An 18,161-nucleotide genomic window follows, 5' to 3' on the forward strand; every position below is an offset into this window, starting at 1 on the left:
AGGAAATTTAAATTCAATCAATTATTTTCAACAAAAGTTTGGGATGTCATTAAGACAGGAGAAAAGGCATGCTGTACAGCGTTAAAGATGGGAAATCTGGAGAAATCTAGAGAAATGAAAAGTCCTTTTAGTTCATCTTAGAAATGTAAGAATAAAGGATGTTCAATACCAAAATTGTCTCCTCTCGGAGCACACATACCCATTTTCCTTAATTATTCATATTGCTCATCCCACTACAAGCGCCTTCAGAGAATGGCAACAGGCAGTCTTTTTTTAGGAAGAAAATGTGAATTGAATTCATTTAAAACAGCACCATTTTTATCGTAGTTCATCAATTCTTCTAAGCACGTTTTAAAATTGGCCAATCACATTTCCAAGGGAAAATGCAGTTAACACCACAAATGTACTTAATACATGTGAGATACATGTGACACATATCAAAACATACTCTCCGTTAATTGATGCAGCCTGGCTAAGCTTCTTCCTATTCTACCTTAGGGTTCTTTGGTATCGCACAATTTAAACCTTCTTCAGGGCTATACTTGACTCATGGAAAGTGTTTTCATTACACAAGAGATTTAATTGTGCCAGTCACTCTGGGAATATACCTGAGCACCTAACGATCGCAAGAATTCCAAATGGACTACATCTGCAGCGGTTCCTCAGCGCTAATGCAAGACACAAAGAGGTGCTAGAGCTAATCTGGGGACTGGTCCTCTCATCATATGTTGCTTGCCAAAAGCAGAGCATACGAAATTGTAACTTTTAAAACACTTAACTGTTTCTATGCTGTCCCAAGTTTTAGGTATGTAAAGTGAAAAACATACATGACTCTGGTTTTGGTGTGAACTCAGAGCACTAAGGAACATGAAGAGATGCTCAGTCCCTTGAATGGTGGCACCCTAATCTGCTGCCTGCAGAGGAGAAAAACATAAACTGTGGGAACTTTTGCATTTTACTGGTCTGAGATACTTTGACAAGTTTCCTTCCCTCAAAATCCAAAGGCCTCTGAGCCTTCTGTGTTACAGCCTTCACAGTTGTACTATGGTTAGTTTATAACCATGAGGATGAATCACAAAGTGGCTCCTCCACATGTCTACTGCCTGTTACAACCTGGATCCAGTTTTCACTTGTCCTGATATCCTGACTGATGGCTCTTTGACTCTTTTGGAATGCCATTACTGACACTCTTCTGAAATTCTTAAAAGAGGAGCCACACTTTTCTCTGGCAGGCTGGAAGCAGAGAGCAAAAGTAGTACAGAAAGTCCTACAATCGTAGGTTGGGACTCCACTGAGTTTTTGGTGGCTGCTTTGCGTTGGTTTGGTTTTGAGAAGGTTATTTGGAGAAAAAAAAAAAAAAGAAACAACCCAAGTCACCAGCCAATGCTTTTAAAACAGAGCATAGCACCCTCTGCTCATGAAGGATTAAACAGCTTCTCTAGCTTTTTCGGGCCAATTGCCACAGAGGCACCTCCTGGCTGGATCAGACTTCAGGTCTTGTCTTGGCATGCGTACCAAACCAACCTACTCATGTGCCTCCAAACACACAGATGTTCGAAGGAACCTGACTTCTGCTGAACTGCTTGAGCTCCTCTCTAACAAACAGGTGCTGTGAGAACAAGAACAGTAATTGAGTTAATGTAGTGGAGAAACACAGTAAAGTGTTTTTTATCAGTCAGTTATATGATCCAGGCATATAATAAAGACAGAGTATGACATAAAAAGCAGGAAACTGTCCCTGGTAGTGTGAGCTAACCAATATTTGTTTAATAACTGATATCTATTACATCATTTCCATTTACAGCGATGCAACTTAATTTTTATTGAATAACTCTAGTAATTTGCCAATTTACATTTTTATAATATTTATTATGATTACTTCCAATATGTAAAACATTGCTCCATTTCAACATATTCTTGTCATTATTTACAAATACTTTGTTCTCAACCTAATGGAAATTGATCTTTATCTATTTTAAAATTATAATGCCTTTTAAATATATTGCAAATATTGTTTTAATATTCTGTATGATGTTTTTTTTTTATGTGATACTTTACATGCTTTAGTTCTTCTTGTTTTAATTTTGATTATTAAGTTTTAATATAAAATTTTAAGGAGTACTTCCATCGCAATTAATTCACTTCCCATTAGTTCTAAGCCACAAACACCAAACACATGATCATTGCCACCTCCAAAACAACAACAAAATGACCTCTACATAATAAGATAAAAGAAAGAGATGGGTATCCTCGGGTTATTTTAAAGAATTTTCCTTTGCTTCTCCATTAGTAAAAATGTTAAATTGTTTAAAGCTCATAGTTATAGGATTATTTCCCAATAAAATAACTGGTTTTATTTTTGCAGTGCTGGCGAACACATGGAGTTTGTACTGCATTAAATTTTTCCTACCAAACCCAAGACATAGAAAAGCCTATTCCTGCCCTAAACAGACTGCAATCCAAACAGAGACTACAGTTTAAAAAATATCTAGTAATAATAAATCTCAATTGCAAAAATCAGGTAAAAACATTGTGGTCAACTCCTACTCCAAAGAGAAAAATAAAACGAAGAAACTTTTTCATTTCATCAGTGAAATGTTTTCCTTTAAATAAATTTCAGCCTTCTTTGTCATTTTTTCAAACTCAGGCTTTATATTCACAAAACCAATACTCAGCTTTACACCTGTGCAAGCACATAAGAGAAATGTGATTGCTGGTTTTGAGAAGGGAGGCCAATACTTCTTACCTTCTATCTCCGTGAAATAAAAAATTACAGTGACATTTTTCACATGAGAGGTACAACTGGAAAGTATTTATTCATGCAATTTATTTTACCTATTGATCAGAAAAGTAGCAGGAACACCCTGAAATGTCTTTAAAATGCAGTAAAAGTAAAATGACTGCACATCTGCAGTGCCCACTGTGCCTGCCCACAAAATGTCCTAAATCTCCAGCTTTGCACGCTCCCTGAAGCTCTACTGCAACATCTAGGAATTGGAAGAAACAGCATCAGATTGACCATATAAAATGACATCAACAGGATCTGAGGATACTAATATTCTATAATTGATTTTAAATACAGATATAATAGCACTTCTTAAATCTATAGTGCGTTTCCAAGTGAACTCTACCAAGCACATATATACTTTTAAGCAAACGTAGTATTATAATTAAAATAGTGTGGTTGTATTTTTCTAGAATCTAGAGCAGTGATACCCAAAAACAAAGAAAGAATCTAGACCAGTAGTAAGTCTCCGTAGGGCAGAAAATCTGGTTTTGTTATTAAAATAAAACATAGAAATCTGTTCTATCGTGCTGCAAATCTCAGTAAGTTTTATAACAGACAAGTAGTAAGTTGAGTGAGTTCTAATGCAGAAAGAAAAAAAAAGCAGATCCATGAAGCTGATGTATTCATAGGAACAGTGAGAGGTTAAAAATGAGCATGTTAAATGGAACAAAAATAGTAACTGAGCAAAACATACAGAATCCCTAAGTAGATGCTAAGGAAGGCCTTTGAAGCAGTTAGTATAACTAAGTCTGAAACCAATAGGCTTATGCCTATTGAAGGACAAGGGTAATTGAAGGAAACAGTGATGAAGCAGGGAAGGAGACAGAAATAACCTCAACTGGGAAAAGACGATTCTATTAAAGTGGTCTTTATCCAACAACACATTCCTTGTGCTTTTATTTAAGACTGTCATATGTCTTTCTCAAAAGACTCTCTCCAGCTAATGAATCCAAATCTACCCTGGGAATTAAGGCTCCTCGCCGCACGTATGTAAACCCCCCCACACATCGCATGAGCAGACAGCGCTCCGCTCCTGTTGTTCCTCTCACCTGTATGTATTCTCAAGTGGACCTTTAAGTGATGTGATGTTCTGAATGTTTTTCCACAATATGGGCAGTCTTTCATGGCAGAACCAAGGCTCCTGTCTCTCAGTAAAGCTGGCTGCTGGACTCCTACAGATCTCCCAGCTTCTTCTCCAATGTCTGCAACACAGAAATGATCTCACATCACTTCAGCACGTCAGAAGTTTTCTCACTAAAACTGCTAACACAACACAAAGTTAAACATGCCAATACTACACCTGTCTATTTCATTCTTTAAATCTGACAGAATGCTGACAATTCATGTATTTTCTTGTTATTCTCTTAAATTATTTCATCTTTCCTATCATCATTTTAAGCAGCATATGGTACCTTTATATTGAGCTGAATTATACAAGAAAAGAAACAGCTGTGTCAGCAGCTGGTTTGATTTCTTCTTTTGCTTAGTTCCTATTAATTTTTCCCCCAAAAGTTTTAAATTGTTGTTTTGTTGAGTCTATTTAATTTGTAAGTATTGTAAAAATATGCGTGATTTTAGAGGGAAAAAGTTTGCATCAGCATGTTGAAACCTCCCATAAAAATGGAATCACAGGGACAGGCAGACCAACAGAAATGGCAATGCCTACACGCAAAGCTAATGAACTTTCTTCTGCAATGCTCCAGCACTAGAGAAATAACGTGTGACCTGGTGAGTGACCTCATATTAAGGGAAAGCTGATGGAAAATCCGGTCGGATGAGAGGGGACTCCTTTGACCCTTCACCCGTAGCTACCAGGCTTTCTCCTTCCATCTTCACAGCTACACTTACTCTTTGCATTGCAATACAATGGGTGAAACTCCAGGACATCTCATCTCTCTCACCATAGGAAGAAACCAAAATTCTCAGCCATTCTGAAGAAGCTGCTATTATTCGAGCAGGCTACAGACAAAATAACTTAGAAAAAAAACTGGCACAGAAATTACAAAATGCACAATGGTTTAAAAAGTCATTACTCATACCACACAAGATTCAGCTATCATCTTGTACTTACAGAGTCATGTTATATCACATACAAGTATCAATTAACATTATCACCAAAATGTACCGCGGTGCACGTTGAAATTCTGAATTGGATTTACGACTGTGGGCATGCAATACACATGGGCACATTACCAGTCCTGGATGCAAAGGCTGAGCTACGTGGTCTGTATTGAAGGAGAGAGCATATAGTTTAAATCTGCACGTAGAGTCTCGATTATTTCAACCATGAACTACTGACTGAAAATGCTTGGTCTCTACCCGGCTGATATGTAAGTAAAGCTGTGAGGAAACACAGCGCAGTTTATGCAGCATTTCCCTTTAAATGGAAGTGATGGACATAAGAAAGATTTAGACATTCTGCTCTAATAAAAACTGCTCACAGAATAGCAGAGATCCAGCTACCACACTGGTGGAAAAGGTAAAACTAAACAGGCACTTCGTTATTTATTATTAAATGGTCACTCTAAACGATTTTGTTAAAGTTGAAATAAGGGATGATTGTGAGACAAAAAATGTACATATGCTTATCTTAGTCATGCATGTCATCAAGTTATTGCTAACTTTCAAAAGTCAAAATCTGATTCTAGAAATTGACATTCTTGTTTAATATTTTCTAGTTTTTCTTAGGCTGCTGGGTTACAGAGCACTGTTTAGGTTTACAGGGCTAGTAATTGTCATTTTGAATTATTCACAAGTATGTGAAAGAACATAATGCAGAGTGCATTGTGTCTTTCAGAACCCAGGAAAACAGATATAGGTGCCAGTCCATAATTCCAAGCTTCCTAAAGAGTTTAGATTTTCCACTTTATTGTTCTCCTCCAAAGTTGTATATATTCATGTCTTAAGCCGCTCTGGGAGAAAGAGAATTCCTGACTGCAAAAAACATTTGTGAAGTGCAAAATACAGAATGCATGATGATAAATTGCAGGATTTTATTTTTGTTTTCAATAAATACTATATGAGCATTATAGATAAATATATAGATAAAGCTAACAAGCCACTCAGGAGGAATTTACAGAATAAGTCGACTGGTTATGTTTTGCTATATGTCACTCTAAATGATGGCCTGTTATCCATTTGCCTTTTATCTTTCTATCTAGAATATGTGTGGCCCAATAAAAAAGAATAAATTTGTAAGATAAACAGCTCGCTTTGCAGATTTAAGAGTCTAATTTTCACTTTACACAAAATTGAATTTTTTCAAGGCAGCGAGACGATGGAGTTTACTCTAGCACTAATCCCTCTGAAAAAGCAAACTGAAAACAACAATGAAGCAAAGAAAGATGTGGGTGGTCTGAAGAGTTTTCTTTTAGATTTAAGTAGACATACAGTAGATAGCTCCAAAGGCTTTACTCCAACAGGGGCCTTACCTTGAAGAATTTTTCTTCCCACAGTGAAAGCATTCCTAAGACTTTAAAGCTGGGCTGAGGGGTTTTCTTTTGAATTCCTCTGCCTACAAAGCCCACCGAAGCACTGGAGGCCATCACTACCTGAATGAACAGCTTTACATCTAAGTCCTTTTATTTCCAACAATGAAAAGATATGTTTAAGGCTGTTGTCCCCATCAAACGCTACCCCAGCTTCGTCTTACTAAAGCCCTCTTTTAGCAAAGTGTACCTATTTGTCAAGGCACTTAAGTTTAAAACGTGCTTAGCTTTAAAATGCATTTATGTCTCACTGCTATCAAGTTTATTTTAACACTTTCTTAAAACAACACACGGAAAGTGAGGGAAACAAAATCACAAAACAGGAAAAGGATAAATAATTAGCACGGAAAGAGTTACGAGGCAAACAGATGAATGCAGGCTAAGGCAACAACAGTGTATGTGCAGAAACAAAAACATTCCACCTTACTTATTCTGCACCTCAGATGTGCCCCTCTCTCTTGCTATTGTTACCCCCTTTGAAGTACAAGCTCCCAGTTAGTTAAAGCACACAACACTTTGCTAATGTTTTACAGACCTGCACAACTAGGATAAGCCCCACCAAGTCCATCTAATTTATGATTTACTTGGGAACTGAGCAATGGTTTTCAGGCTGCTCAATTCTGAGGATAAAAGATCAGGAAGGAAAGAGAACAGTTACTTATCTTGCAGTCATTGTGGTTCATTGAGTTATGTGGTCTACATGATGCACGTGAGATAAGACTTCTTTTTTTACTACCTACTTCCATTACAGGCAGGCCTATGTCCTGAATGTCTTCCGGCCCATTCCTACCTTTCCTGATTCAACTGCAGGAAATAACAGAACCACGTATGAAATATTGTATAGATGTACAAGCTAGATGCGATGCTTCCAAAGCTTGTATCTGAACTTACTTTCACTGAGCTTTCCTTTTGCTTCCCTCACATCACGTACAGAACTGCAAAGAAAAGTCTTCATTCAGTTCTAAATGAGAAGCTGGTCTTTGTGCCATACCTTGGGTGACCGCAAAACTAAGTCAGTCTCAAGGCCAGAGGCTCACTTAGAGGCAGGCAGGTCGCACCGACCCAAGAACAGCCATCCACTCACCCGCACTCTGGACCTTAAACTAACAAACAGTAAAAGCAACTATTTCTGGTCAAACGCACTTCACACCTTAACAGTGACAATCTCCTACCAAGGACACAGACACAACTGCCAGTGACTTTTCCTTGAAAAGCTGCATCCTCTGGCTGTGCACTTAACCATCCCATGTCCTAATGGGAAAAATACAAGGAACACTTCAACATCCATCATGGAACGCAGTAATAAGCTACATAACCAAAGGGCCAATTTGGTCAAAATGTTAACAAACCTGTTTGCCACACGGTCTGAAATGAAAATCAAGCAACCACACAGAATTACACAAAGAAAAAAGAAATTGAGATTTCCCCAGTTTTCTGCAAGATTGGTATACCTTTCTGGGATGAAATGATAAAAGTGATTAGAAAAGGACTGATTGCTTTTGTAAAAAGAAGCATGTTTTCAGTTGGTCACTGATTTCAGTCATGTTAGCAGCACATTTTCAAAGGATCTTCTCCACATGTGTCCTTTAAATTCTGGAAGAGAATTTATTTGCTGCATGTATGTGCGAGCACAGGGATTCACAAAGAGGCACTTTCATAATTGCAGTTCTCACACAGACTAAATTATCAGTGAAGTCAGTTGGAATTTGCCAACACAAGGATTGCCAAATTAGCCAAAATCAGGCAATCACGTGGAAAAGGTAATCAGCTCACAAAATAGGTAATCACACTTACAAATATGTGTTTGCTCTTACGCATTTTTCAGGCATTATTAAAGAATCGTTTAAAAATATGTCCAGAAGCTTTTAAAGCTGCACATAATCCCACATTTTTTGTATATTTCAGAATTTCAAAATATTTGTAGTTGTTTAGAACTGCCTGCAAAGTTAACGAAACACGATGCAACATGAGGAGGCAATTTTTTCAAGATCTATAAACCACTTAGATAAGCCCACTTTGTATACAATTACCTTCGCAGGAAAAATTTTATTCTCAATTTAATGTTAAGAAGATAGTTAGAAGATATTCAACATTTTAATCCTGTTGCTGCTGTCATCATTACGCAAGTATGCCTGGACTCTGACCACCTCGTTCCCTGGAAAGCAGTAAAGTGTACACAAAAGTTTCTGGGAAAAGATGCTTTACCTTTATTTCCTTAGAGAAAGCTTGAATAATACTGAAAACAGGGATACAATTAATGATATTTTTTCAGCTACCTGGAGTATCTTTAGTTAATACGCTTAGATGAAAACGGCCCAAACATTGGCCCAGTGCTCACAATTTGAAATTAGAATCCTTTTAGCAGATGTTCCTACACTTTTTGCTAGTGAAGTTCATGGCTTAAAATAAAAGTCTAATATTACTGAATATTACAGTTATATTTTAGGCCTCCGGAAAGATTTACTAATGTCTTAGGTCAGGAACAACTTGCTGTCTCTATTGTTTCATCAAGGATTTAGGTTTTAGAATGACCATATATGGGAATCTTAAACTGTTGAGCATTAATATGGATTGGCAGAGAATTTGTTTAAACAGAGAGCTATTTTAGACGAGAATTGGAAAGGAGGCCCACTAGTGAGAAAACAGCATTCGTATTGTTTGTATTATTAGAAATAAAGATTATACCAAAGGTTCCACTGGTAAATAAAGAGATACTGCTTCTGACATCAGACTTCCCACTTAGCCCTCCGACCCGCGCAAGCAAACAGAAGGCACACACTGCACTGCCTGCGCTGCCGATGAGTGCATTAGCAGATTTAAAGAACAAACTAAACCTAACGTACAAACTGAAGCAAAAGACTCACATCAATTTACGCATAAGACTTGCCGCATCCAGAAGCGGGCACATGGAGGCCATCACCAAAACCTTTGGCTACATGGGAGCTCCACAGGTGTTATTTCAAGCACAACAGAAGAGGAGTCAGAATATTCTAAGCACTTTCTCATTAACTGGGGACTTTGGGGAAACACACATACCCTAAGCCCATATTCTGGGCACACGACACACAGACAATTGGTGGCTTTCACACACAGTGGGTTGCACAACTTGCACAACAAATACTGCATGTCTGCAAATCTCAGGTACTATAGTAAGGATTTTTTATTTTTTATTTTATTTTTTTTACTGTGGTGAGCATTTTGATGAACACTCAAGCATAAAGAAACATCAAAAGACACTTAACCAAAATTAAGCTGTTTATCGCAAAATGTTTTTTATCCTCTTTATTTCAATGTTTCCCTACGGAGTTCCTGTTTTGGAGTTCTTAGCGGTCTTACTTTGCAAATGGTTATAAATCTTTAAACCTTTTGAGATAATCAAAGTTCAAACACAGTTTCAGAGCACATCTTTGAGTTGTCTGACTGCATGAAGAATCCTGTGACCAAAATCAGACAGAGAACTCAGAAACCAGAATCACAGGATCGTAAGGGTTGGAAGGGCTCTATGGAGATCACCTAGTCCAACCTCCTGGCTTATTCACCATTCATTAGCTTACAAAGCTTTATTTAGACTGAGAATTCATATTATTAAAAAAAAATTTTTGAGAGAACTATTTAACCAACAGACCTTTTTAACTCCTTCCTTTTTTTTTTTTTTCTTTTCTTTTCTTTTTTTTAAAGAAAGAAGCCACCTTACAATATCTTTCATTTAACAGTTGGCAGAAGGAAACTCACAGATAAACACTGGCCTGTGTCTTTCTCTTTAACCAGCTGAGTGATCCAAGCTTTTAATAAAGCTGTTCCAATTATTGTAAAAGTCATCTAGTACCTTATAGCCACAAATATTGACAGTTTATTGCACAACGCATTCATGACATTTGAAGGTCACATCATACATAATACATACACTTTTATAAAAGTGTCTGGAACAAAGAGATACATGATCAGCAATTACATCTTACCATTCAGGGTAATATTTTATACTTATTTAAAATGAAATACTGTGTAAAATGCAAATTGTTGATAAAACACAAAAGAGTTCATTTTTTTGTATTGCTTTACTAACAAGTGATACTATGTCAGTTAACTAAAGAAACAGAATGCAGTCTGTGCCCCAAGAAGATTACAGTTAAATAACATCACACATATTGTTAGCTCTCCAAAAGAAGAAAGTGAGCCTTAAACTTTAATCCTGCAGCTGTATCTCTCTTCAACCCTACTGAATTCAGCGATGCTTCAACACTTAGATTTGAATCAGGACCTTAACATGTTATTGAAATACTAATGTTGCTAAAATTTAATCAAAATGAAAGTGGAAAGAGTGCTGAAGAAACTTTTTTAATATTGGCATGTGCAAACATATCAAACATCTTCATCATTTTTTAATGCTCTTGACTTTTAGGGCCATTCTGAAATCATATGCACATGCACCATTATAATTAAAAATATGATTAAAGTGCAACTTATGCAGTCAGACCAGTGCAAAGTCCTTCACTGGAGTAAACAAGCATCAGGAACACACCAAGTGTGGCCATGACAATGCTTGCTTTTTGTTGCTGGGTCTTCAGTTTCATGGCATCACTGCTCAGTCCTGGAAGCTCCAGCTAATGAGCACTGAGCTTGAAGCAAATGGCTGTGGATCACTCTTAGTTGCTATCATACTATCTTTGCTACTTTCTTTCACAATCTTGTTATTTTCTTTTCTAAATCCTATGCGTGCAAGTCTCTTGAACCACATAACCCCTTCACTGGCTCTCCATTTCTGCTATTTCAGTACCATTTCTTCCCCAACCCAAGTCCATAATTTGGATTTATAGATCAAAACTGTTAAGCTGTTAATCACTGATAAGGTTCATGATATTCCACTAGTTTTCATATAATCTTTCCACAGGAAAGCGGATGCTTTAGAATAGGATGTACCTCATTTACTGAAAAACAGATCTGTTTGCTGTCTTGAATGTAACATCAGTTACTCTCAATGATGAGCTTCTGTTTGTTCTTGCTTTCTTCAGAAGTGCACGTCTGAGCTGCCAGAACGCCTTATTGTACTCCCCTGTAGAGAGCATGTTTCTTCACAAGCAAAACACTCTTTGGATCAGCTACTCTGGGCTTCAATATGCACTTATGGATCTTTCCTTAGTATACTGCCAATGTTCATTCTCATCATTTGTAGTTTTGATAGGGATCTGAGCTCCCAAACTGTCTACATAACTGACCTTTCCACAGTTTTTTCCTCCTAGTTTTAAAACAGGCTTAGAGTATCCTGGATCCTCACTCAATGTTCATTCTAATAACAGTCTGTGTTTCACACCTAAATCTCACTCATTTGCCTATCCAAACTCTTGACTCGGCAGAGTTAGTTTTGAAATGGGCTCTTGATTATTGACCTTGAATGGGCTTCAATATTGACCTTGAAATGGGCTCTTGATATTATTGATAGGATGAGCTCTTTCCACACTTCGTACAGACTGCTTACTGCTTTTGGTGAAAATTCCAGTGGGGAATCTAAGCAGAGAAGCTATCACACTGGACCATCTTTTGGATTTGTATGTGTTATTTCTAGGCAGGTGTTCAGGTACCAGATGGCCCTAAAGCCCATCGTACTCAGGTTATAGCAGCTTCTACAGGCTGTCTGCATCATATTCCCATCTCTGAGATTTGGAGAGAGCCTACATGTAGCTTGATAAACACTTTTACCCAGCATTGCTCTCCTGATGCCAAAGCTAGATCAGATATCCAATTTGGGAGAGTTGCCTTACAGTCCCTCTTTAATTAAGTACTCCTGGTCTCCCACTCCTGGGATGGATTGCTACTGCTGATTAAGCTCCAGAAGTAAGGATCTGTGGAGGCAATTTCCTGAGGGAGAAAATAAGTTGCTAGCTAATCAACTGAAATAACCACTAACTGGACTTCTGTGAATGAATATACTGCCTTCTTCTTGCTTCCATGCTTACCCTGTTGCTTCCACATTTCAGCATCTCTACATACCTATAAAACAAACGGGTAAGGTGTACCTCAGTACGACCTCTAATTCGTCCCCAAACTATGTGGGAAAACAGAACCATTTGGTACAGCATACAGGCTACACTAGGAAAAAATCCAAGAGTGTTAGTAGAGAAGATGGTGAACCCAAGTGGAAGAGAGCAGCACTGAATACATTCTGTGTAAATTTCCCCCATGGGCCCAACAACGTGGAGTCCATGAGAGTCTAGAAAGCACAAATTCACACACAGCTCCACACAGTGTTCAAAATCCAATAAACATATTTTAAAATTTGCTGAGTAATTGTATGGAAATGTTTAAAAGCTCAGCAACTCAAGCTTTACCTTGAGTTGCTGGGCTTAAACAAATCCTATGTATATACATATATATAATTTTTTCAAGCCAGAATGACAGACTTGGACAGACTATAAGTAGGTCTTGGGGCATGGGGTAGTGCTGCAGAAGTTTTTGCAAACTACTGATTAAGAAGAACCCTTTTCATAATAGCTATCTTATTATAGAGTGGTAAAAATCAGGACAGAAGAGCCAGTGGTGGGTCATCAGATTTTATATAAAATTATTCTAATAAAGAAAAACGTGAATTACTTAAATGTCACAGGATCATCTTTCCGTAGACCCCAGTGAGAAACAAATCAACACTAGAATCAGTCACATAAAGAAAACTGTATGGATTAGCATAGCTGAATTACAAGTTTTCCTCTCAACAAAAAGAAAGAGAAGACTGTCATTCTGCTTACAGATTACTGATTACAGGGGTGCTGACAGAGTCTTCAAAAAGTGGGTAATGTCACAGCATATGAGAGAACACATGGACAGACTATGACTGGACAGACTTCTTCACTATTTGCATTTTCTTACTTTTTACTTTCCAGTGCTATCAAACTAAATGACTGCTTTGATTGCCCGGTGGTTTTTGTCCCACTTAAGTATATAACTTCTTTCGCATTTCACAAAACAAAAAAATCTGTATTTGAAGAAATGCTTACAAGTAGTTCTGCTGCTGAGTCTATTTTAACCACACCTCTTTTCTAAAAATATGTTAATTGCATGAGGTTCACTGTAATAAGAAAATATTGATTAAATCTGTTACTTCTAAGCCTAAGAAGGAATCCTTTGACTGCTCAGTATTTTTTTTTTCCTCATTGGTTTCACAGTGGATTGCAGACATATTGGGACCAAGATGTCTTTAAACATGGTATCATTTGAGCAGGCTCATTAATTTTTTTATACTAATGATGTATCTCAAAAGGTACATTAGTAGGTCAACTTGTACCCACGTTTTCTAAAATAGCCTTAGAGTACACTAATATGTATTACTATTGGTGCTACTGTTGCACTAAAAAAAATAAGAAATGCTGCATATGGAGCTGATACATCAATAATCCAATCTCCATTTTCTACCATGAAAATATACAATGTTTCAATGAAACTATCCTGGTAAAGAAAGAGAAAAAAATACTATTTTGAACACTCTCCTCTGATTTAGCTGAGCTAGTGGCAATAACGTGTTTAGGCATAGGCTTCAGTATGCTGGAATGATCCTGAAACTAATTTTGCATGTGTTGGAGTTGGACCGTGGCCACACACGTCAGTATGCTGGAACAGAGTTATCTAAATCCTGAGCCTTATTTTACATGTGCTGGTGTTGGACTGTGGCCCTGCAATCTTTTAGGTCTCCATCTGTAGATATGAAAGCCAGGGTGTGCCCAGTCACTAGCTGCTGCTCACTGCTTTCCTGCCACAGGCCATGTCGGAGCTGAATGCTCGGCAGCCACAGCCTTGCAGTTCCCTCCACCCCGGTGCAACTGGGAGCTCCTCAGAGGCCTCCTGGCCTTGTGAGCCTACCTCCAAAGCTTCTTTTCTGCCTCGTCTGGAATTTTGCACCTATTGCAGCTCCTGTATCACTGTTTTCCTACATAGCTATCACGCGCCACATTAGGGATGAGAAATACCAACCTCTCAGACAGATGGTCCCACAGATTCAATGAGCTAATTCCTCTTTCCATACTAGGTAAATAGCCCACTAATTTTTAAGTAAGCTCGCAGACTTATGGAAGGTCTTTCAAAGCTTCCTAGCCTGACATTGGAAGTGGTCTCAGGTGAAAAGCAAAGTGATTTAAGTCCAGACAGAAGGCTAGAAGGTGTTCTCTTTTGGAGAATGGGATGAGAAAAGATCAGGCACAAAGAAGCCACGTTCCCTCCAGAATAGAAGAAACAGTGGAGGCACATAAATCTGAAGCCCCAGTGCAAAGGCAGCAATGTGTAGTGCTGAGACAGAGGTAGCTGCATGTAGTGCTCATCATCATCACCCTAATGGGAACCAGTGACCCAGTGGGACATGCTGCCCATTAACAAGGAACAAAGTTTTCTGCTTGCTTCCTTCCACCTGTTTATGGTTCGTCCACATTTATATTTCTACCCGAAATTAATAACCCTTTGTCTATATGAAGCCTGCCAGACTGAGGGAACAACAATAAGGTCAAAATTGCAAATCTGAATGAAGATCTAGCATTTCTTTCTGTGACTAGTCAGACACAATTTCGTTTATTAGCTGCCTCAGAGACAGAGAAAGACATATTTTAGAAGAAGGAGAGTTATTCCATTCCTTTGCTTATTAGCAATGTACTTTCTCAAACTCTATTTCCGTGAACTGCAATGGTAAAAGAAATTCAAAAAACAGGTAGTCTGCATGCACAGAAGCACCTTTTGTTTAATAAATAATTCAACCATGTATTCCTTTTTAATTTAAAAATGGTCTGACTGAATAGTCAACAAAGTGAACTAAAGTTGGCAAAATACAGTGCTGAAAAATTAAAAAGTGTATTCAAGGCCATATTCATTTGCTTCACTCCTACACTGCAGGGAGACTACATTTTTTTCTTTTTCTTTTTTTTTTTCCTTTTTTTTTTTCCCTCCTTTTAGATTAGACACATTCAGCAATGTGATGCTCATTTGATTTTGAAAGCTTCCTTGCCCTGGAATTAGTCTCTCTCTCAGTTAACAGCAGAACAGCCACTGCTCCCTTACTTCATGAACATCGCCAGGTATTCAGCCAAAATGTTCTCATGAGCTCCTCTGCCATGCCTATAAGGGCCAGGCTTAGATATTGGCCATCTTGGAAAATAGAAATACAGGAAAACGTTCTGGAAATATTCTGACCACCGTGTGGATGTTAGCTGCATATATTAATAAGCCTATGGTAAAGTACGGGAAACATATTTGGCTGAAAAAAACTGTGGATAATGATACAATTAAATCCATGCCAGAAGAAATAACTGCAATCAGATGAGTGCATTTGGTACTGACTGATGCTCTTGGAGAGAGTCAGACATGTACAGAACTATCTTAAATAAATGCTTGGTTTCTGTAAACCAAAATTCCTAACAATAAGCAGCTAGAATGAACAAAGTGAATAGAGCCAATTCGTCTACTTAGCCTTTAGCACCAAAATGTTCAAAAGAACTTCTTGAATCTCTAGGCAAACAGCGAGAAAAAAAAATGAGGCTGCAGTGAAACTTCCTTTTTCAGATTCATGGAAATGTTACCATTTTCCCATATGACCCAAAGCAGCAGCAGATACAAAAAGTCTTCCTAATGAAGCACAATCCTTCAGTCTCCATTTTGCTGAGTGCTTGATTCCCTTTACTGAAAATGGCTTTACTACGATTTCTATCTTCTGAATCACTGATCGTTCTTGTAACCATCATATAAGTGTTCACCAGAAAATGACCTTACCTCAGAAAGGTAAGATGTGCAAGAAAGAAGATCTTCACAGGGCAAGAGAACAGGGGAACATAACCCTTAAAAGAAGCTGACTTAGAGAAAATGACTCAGCAATATCACATCTTTCAAAGTGGGCACACTTGTAACTTAAAATGCATTTGTTAGAGAGAAAGGATTACAGACACAGGTCACATTTGGAAGAGAGAGGAGTTCACAAATATATACTAGAAATATCTGTAGCATATGGAGAAGGAGAAGGTTTTTGCCATTTTTTCACTTTTCTGAAGTAAAATTACCTGCAGCATGTAAGATGAAAACATTAAACAGATCCAGTAAGTGCTCTGTACAGATAATAAAACTGATATTTGCAAGTGAAACTTCCAAAACACTGGTCTGTGTGTGCGTGTGACTGTGACAAAGCTGCCTATGAATTTAATGCACAAAATAAACCTCTAAATCTGGCAAAATATGAACAAAAGCATGAAGATAAGTACAGAAATGTAGACACAAACTCCTATTGAACAATTCAGACGGACTTAAGATTTTCATTTTGGCCAACTACTAGCTTAAATTAAGCCATTATGCAATAAATACCATCTCAATCAACAGACTAATTTAAACTCTGAGAATGCAGGCCACTGCATTTGTGGAGACACATGTTTCCATGCCTTTTCAGGATGGTACTAGTGGGAGTCACTCCAATAGGCTGGCAAGGCTGTGCAGAATTTGGTACATAACATACTGGCTTGCAACCGCTAACATTTGAAAGCTGTCTACAGTGAGATTGGCCAACCTAAAAAAGTAACGTGTGGGGTTGAGAAAAGGTGAAAGTGATCAAATGAAACTGAAATAATTTCAAGTACTGCACTAGTACTGGCCTTTTTCTGGCTACAGGTATGTGATGTTTTACTACAGATATGTGCCTGCTCGTGGGAGTCATAGGTATTTGTCGCAAAAGCAGGATTCTCTTGACTACTGGGCAGTGGAGCTTGCTGATATATGCTGAAATAGTTTTAATAAAGGGTGAAGAACTGAATACTGTCACTGCTTCACAGTCAGTAACTCTATACTGCTATTACAATAAGTTTTATCATAAAAATGCAGCCAAATGATAACAATCAGGGAGTAACATTATGTATTTAAAATGAACAGTGATGGGAGGATGCAACTTACAAAACGCAGCTCAGATACCAGACAGGACAATGGTGGGTGCTGTAGACTACGGGAGATGGCATTCCAGAAAAGAACTGCTGAAAGTAAATAGCTGGTGCACTGCTGAAGCACGTGCTGTTCACAAAAACACAAACTATTTCATACTCTATATTCCGGGGTTCTTTTCAATCAGTATTTGCTTTAGTTATGTTGAATCACTCTCATCTGCTAAGATATTGGATTTGTAAGAGAATCCTTTCTTGTATACACTTTCACCACATACACATATATATATTTTTAGTATAAACATCCAGTCTCTATGATGGCAATTTCCATTCATAGCTTGACAACTAAATGTTGCAATGTTACTTGCATCTCCACTCTGCCATCTCATTTTTTTCCTTAGGGAAAAAATAGTATGGAAATATATTTTGCCATCTATTTGAAAAGATACAGATGTAATCCAACTATGATAACTGCAACTTTTGAATTAAAACTGAGATCCAAACCAGCAACATTTTAACCACAGCTATTACAATAGCTGAAACCAAACATAGTGATTCTCCATACAATTATCATTATTGCCATAATACTTTGCAAGTTTCCTGGATGAGAATACTTTATACTATTAAGCATCACTGAAAATATTCTATGACAGTGATGTCACTCAAGACCAGTCAAAGCAGAATTATACACAGCAGGTTGTATGCATACTTTTTCACCTATCTGCAGAAGTTGCTGGACAAAAAATGTTTAAAATATCTGATGGTAGACAACCAGTTATATGGGGTCAGACAATAGTAATGGACTGTCAACATCACAAGCTGCCACAGGAGTTTTGGTGGGCACTCTCATTTGAGGGAGGAATGGCAAAATAAGCCTTCCCACAGGGACAGAGCACATCAGGGACAGGGCTGAAGCACCCAAGGGATCAACATGTCAGCATGGGGAATCTACCTGCACACCAACAGAAGCAAAAAAAAAAAAACCCAAAGCTTCCTCTCAAAAGA

The 18,161-nt window shown here is 37.8% G+C and overlaps 1 protein-coding gene across 1 annotated transcript in view; it reads right to left on the bottom strand.

Moving 5' to 3' along the window:
* The window catches only part of ZNF536 (zinc finger protein 536), a gene marked incomplete at both ends in the record, with an annotated part of 170,171 nt that overhangs the window by 115,179 nt on the left and 36,831 nt on the right, over positions 1-18,161 (bottom strand). Inside the window, one exon of the mRNA XM_079541229.1 lies at positions 3,838-3,990. Coding sequence (XP_079397355.1) covers positions 3,838-3,990 — 153 coding nt within the window. The remainder of the gene's footprint in view (positions 1-3,837; positions 3,991-18,161) is intronic.

Source organism: Tetrao urogallus (genome assembly GCF_951394365.1).
Source record: "Tetrao urogallus genome assembly, chromosome: 12".
NCBI lineage: Eukaryota > Metazoa > Chordata > Aves > Galliformes > Phasianidae > Tetrao > Tetrao urogallus.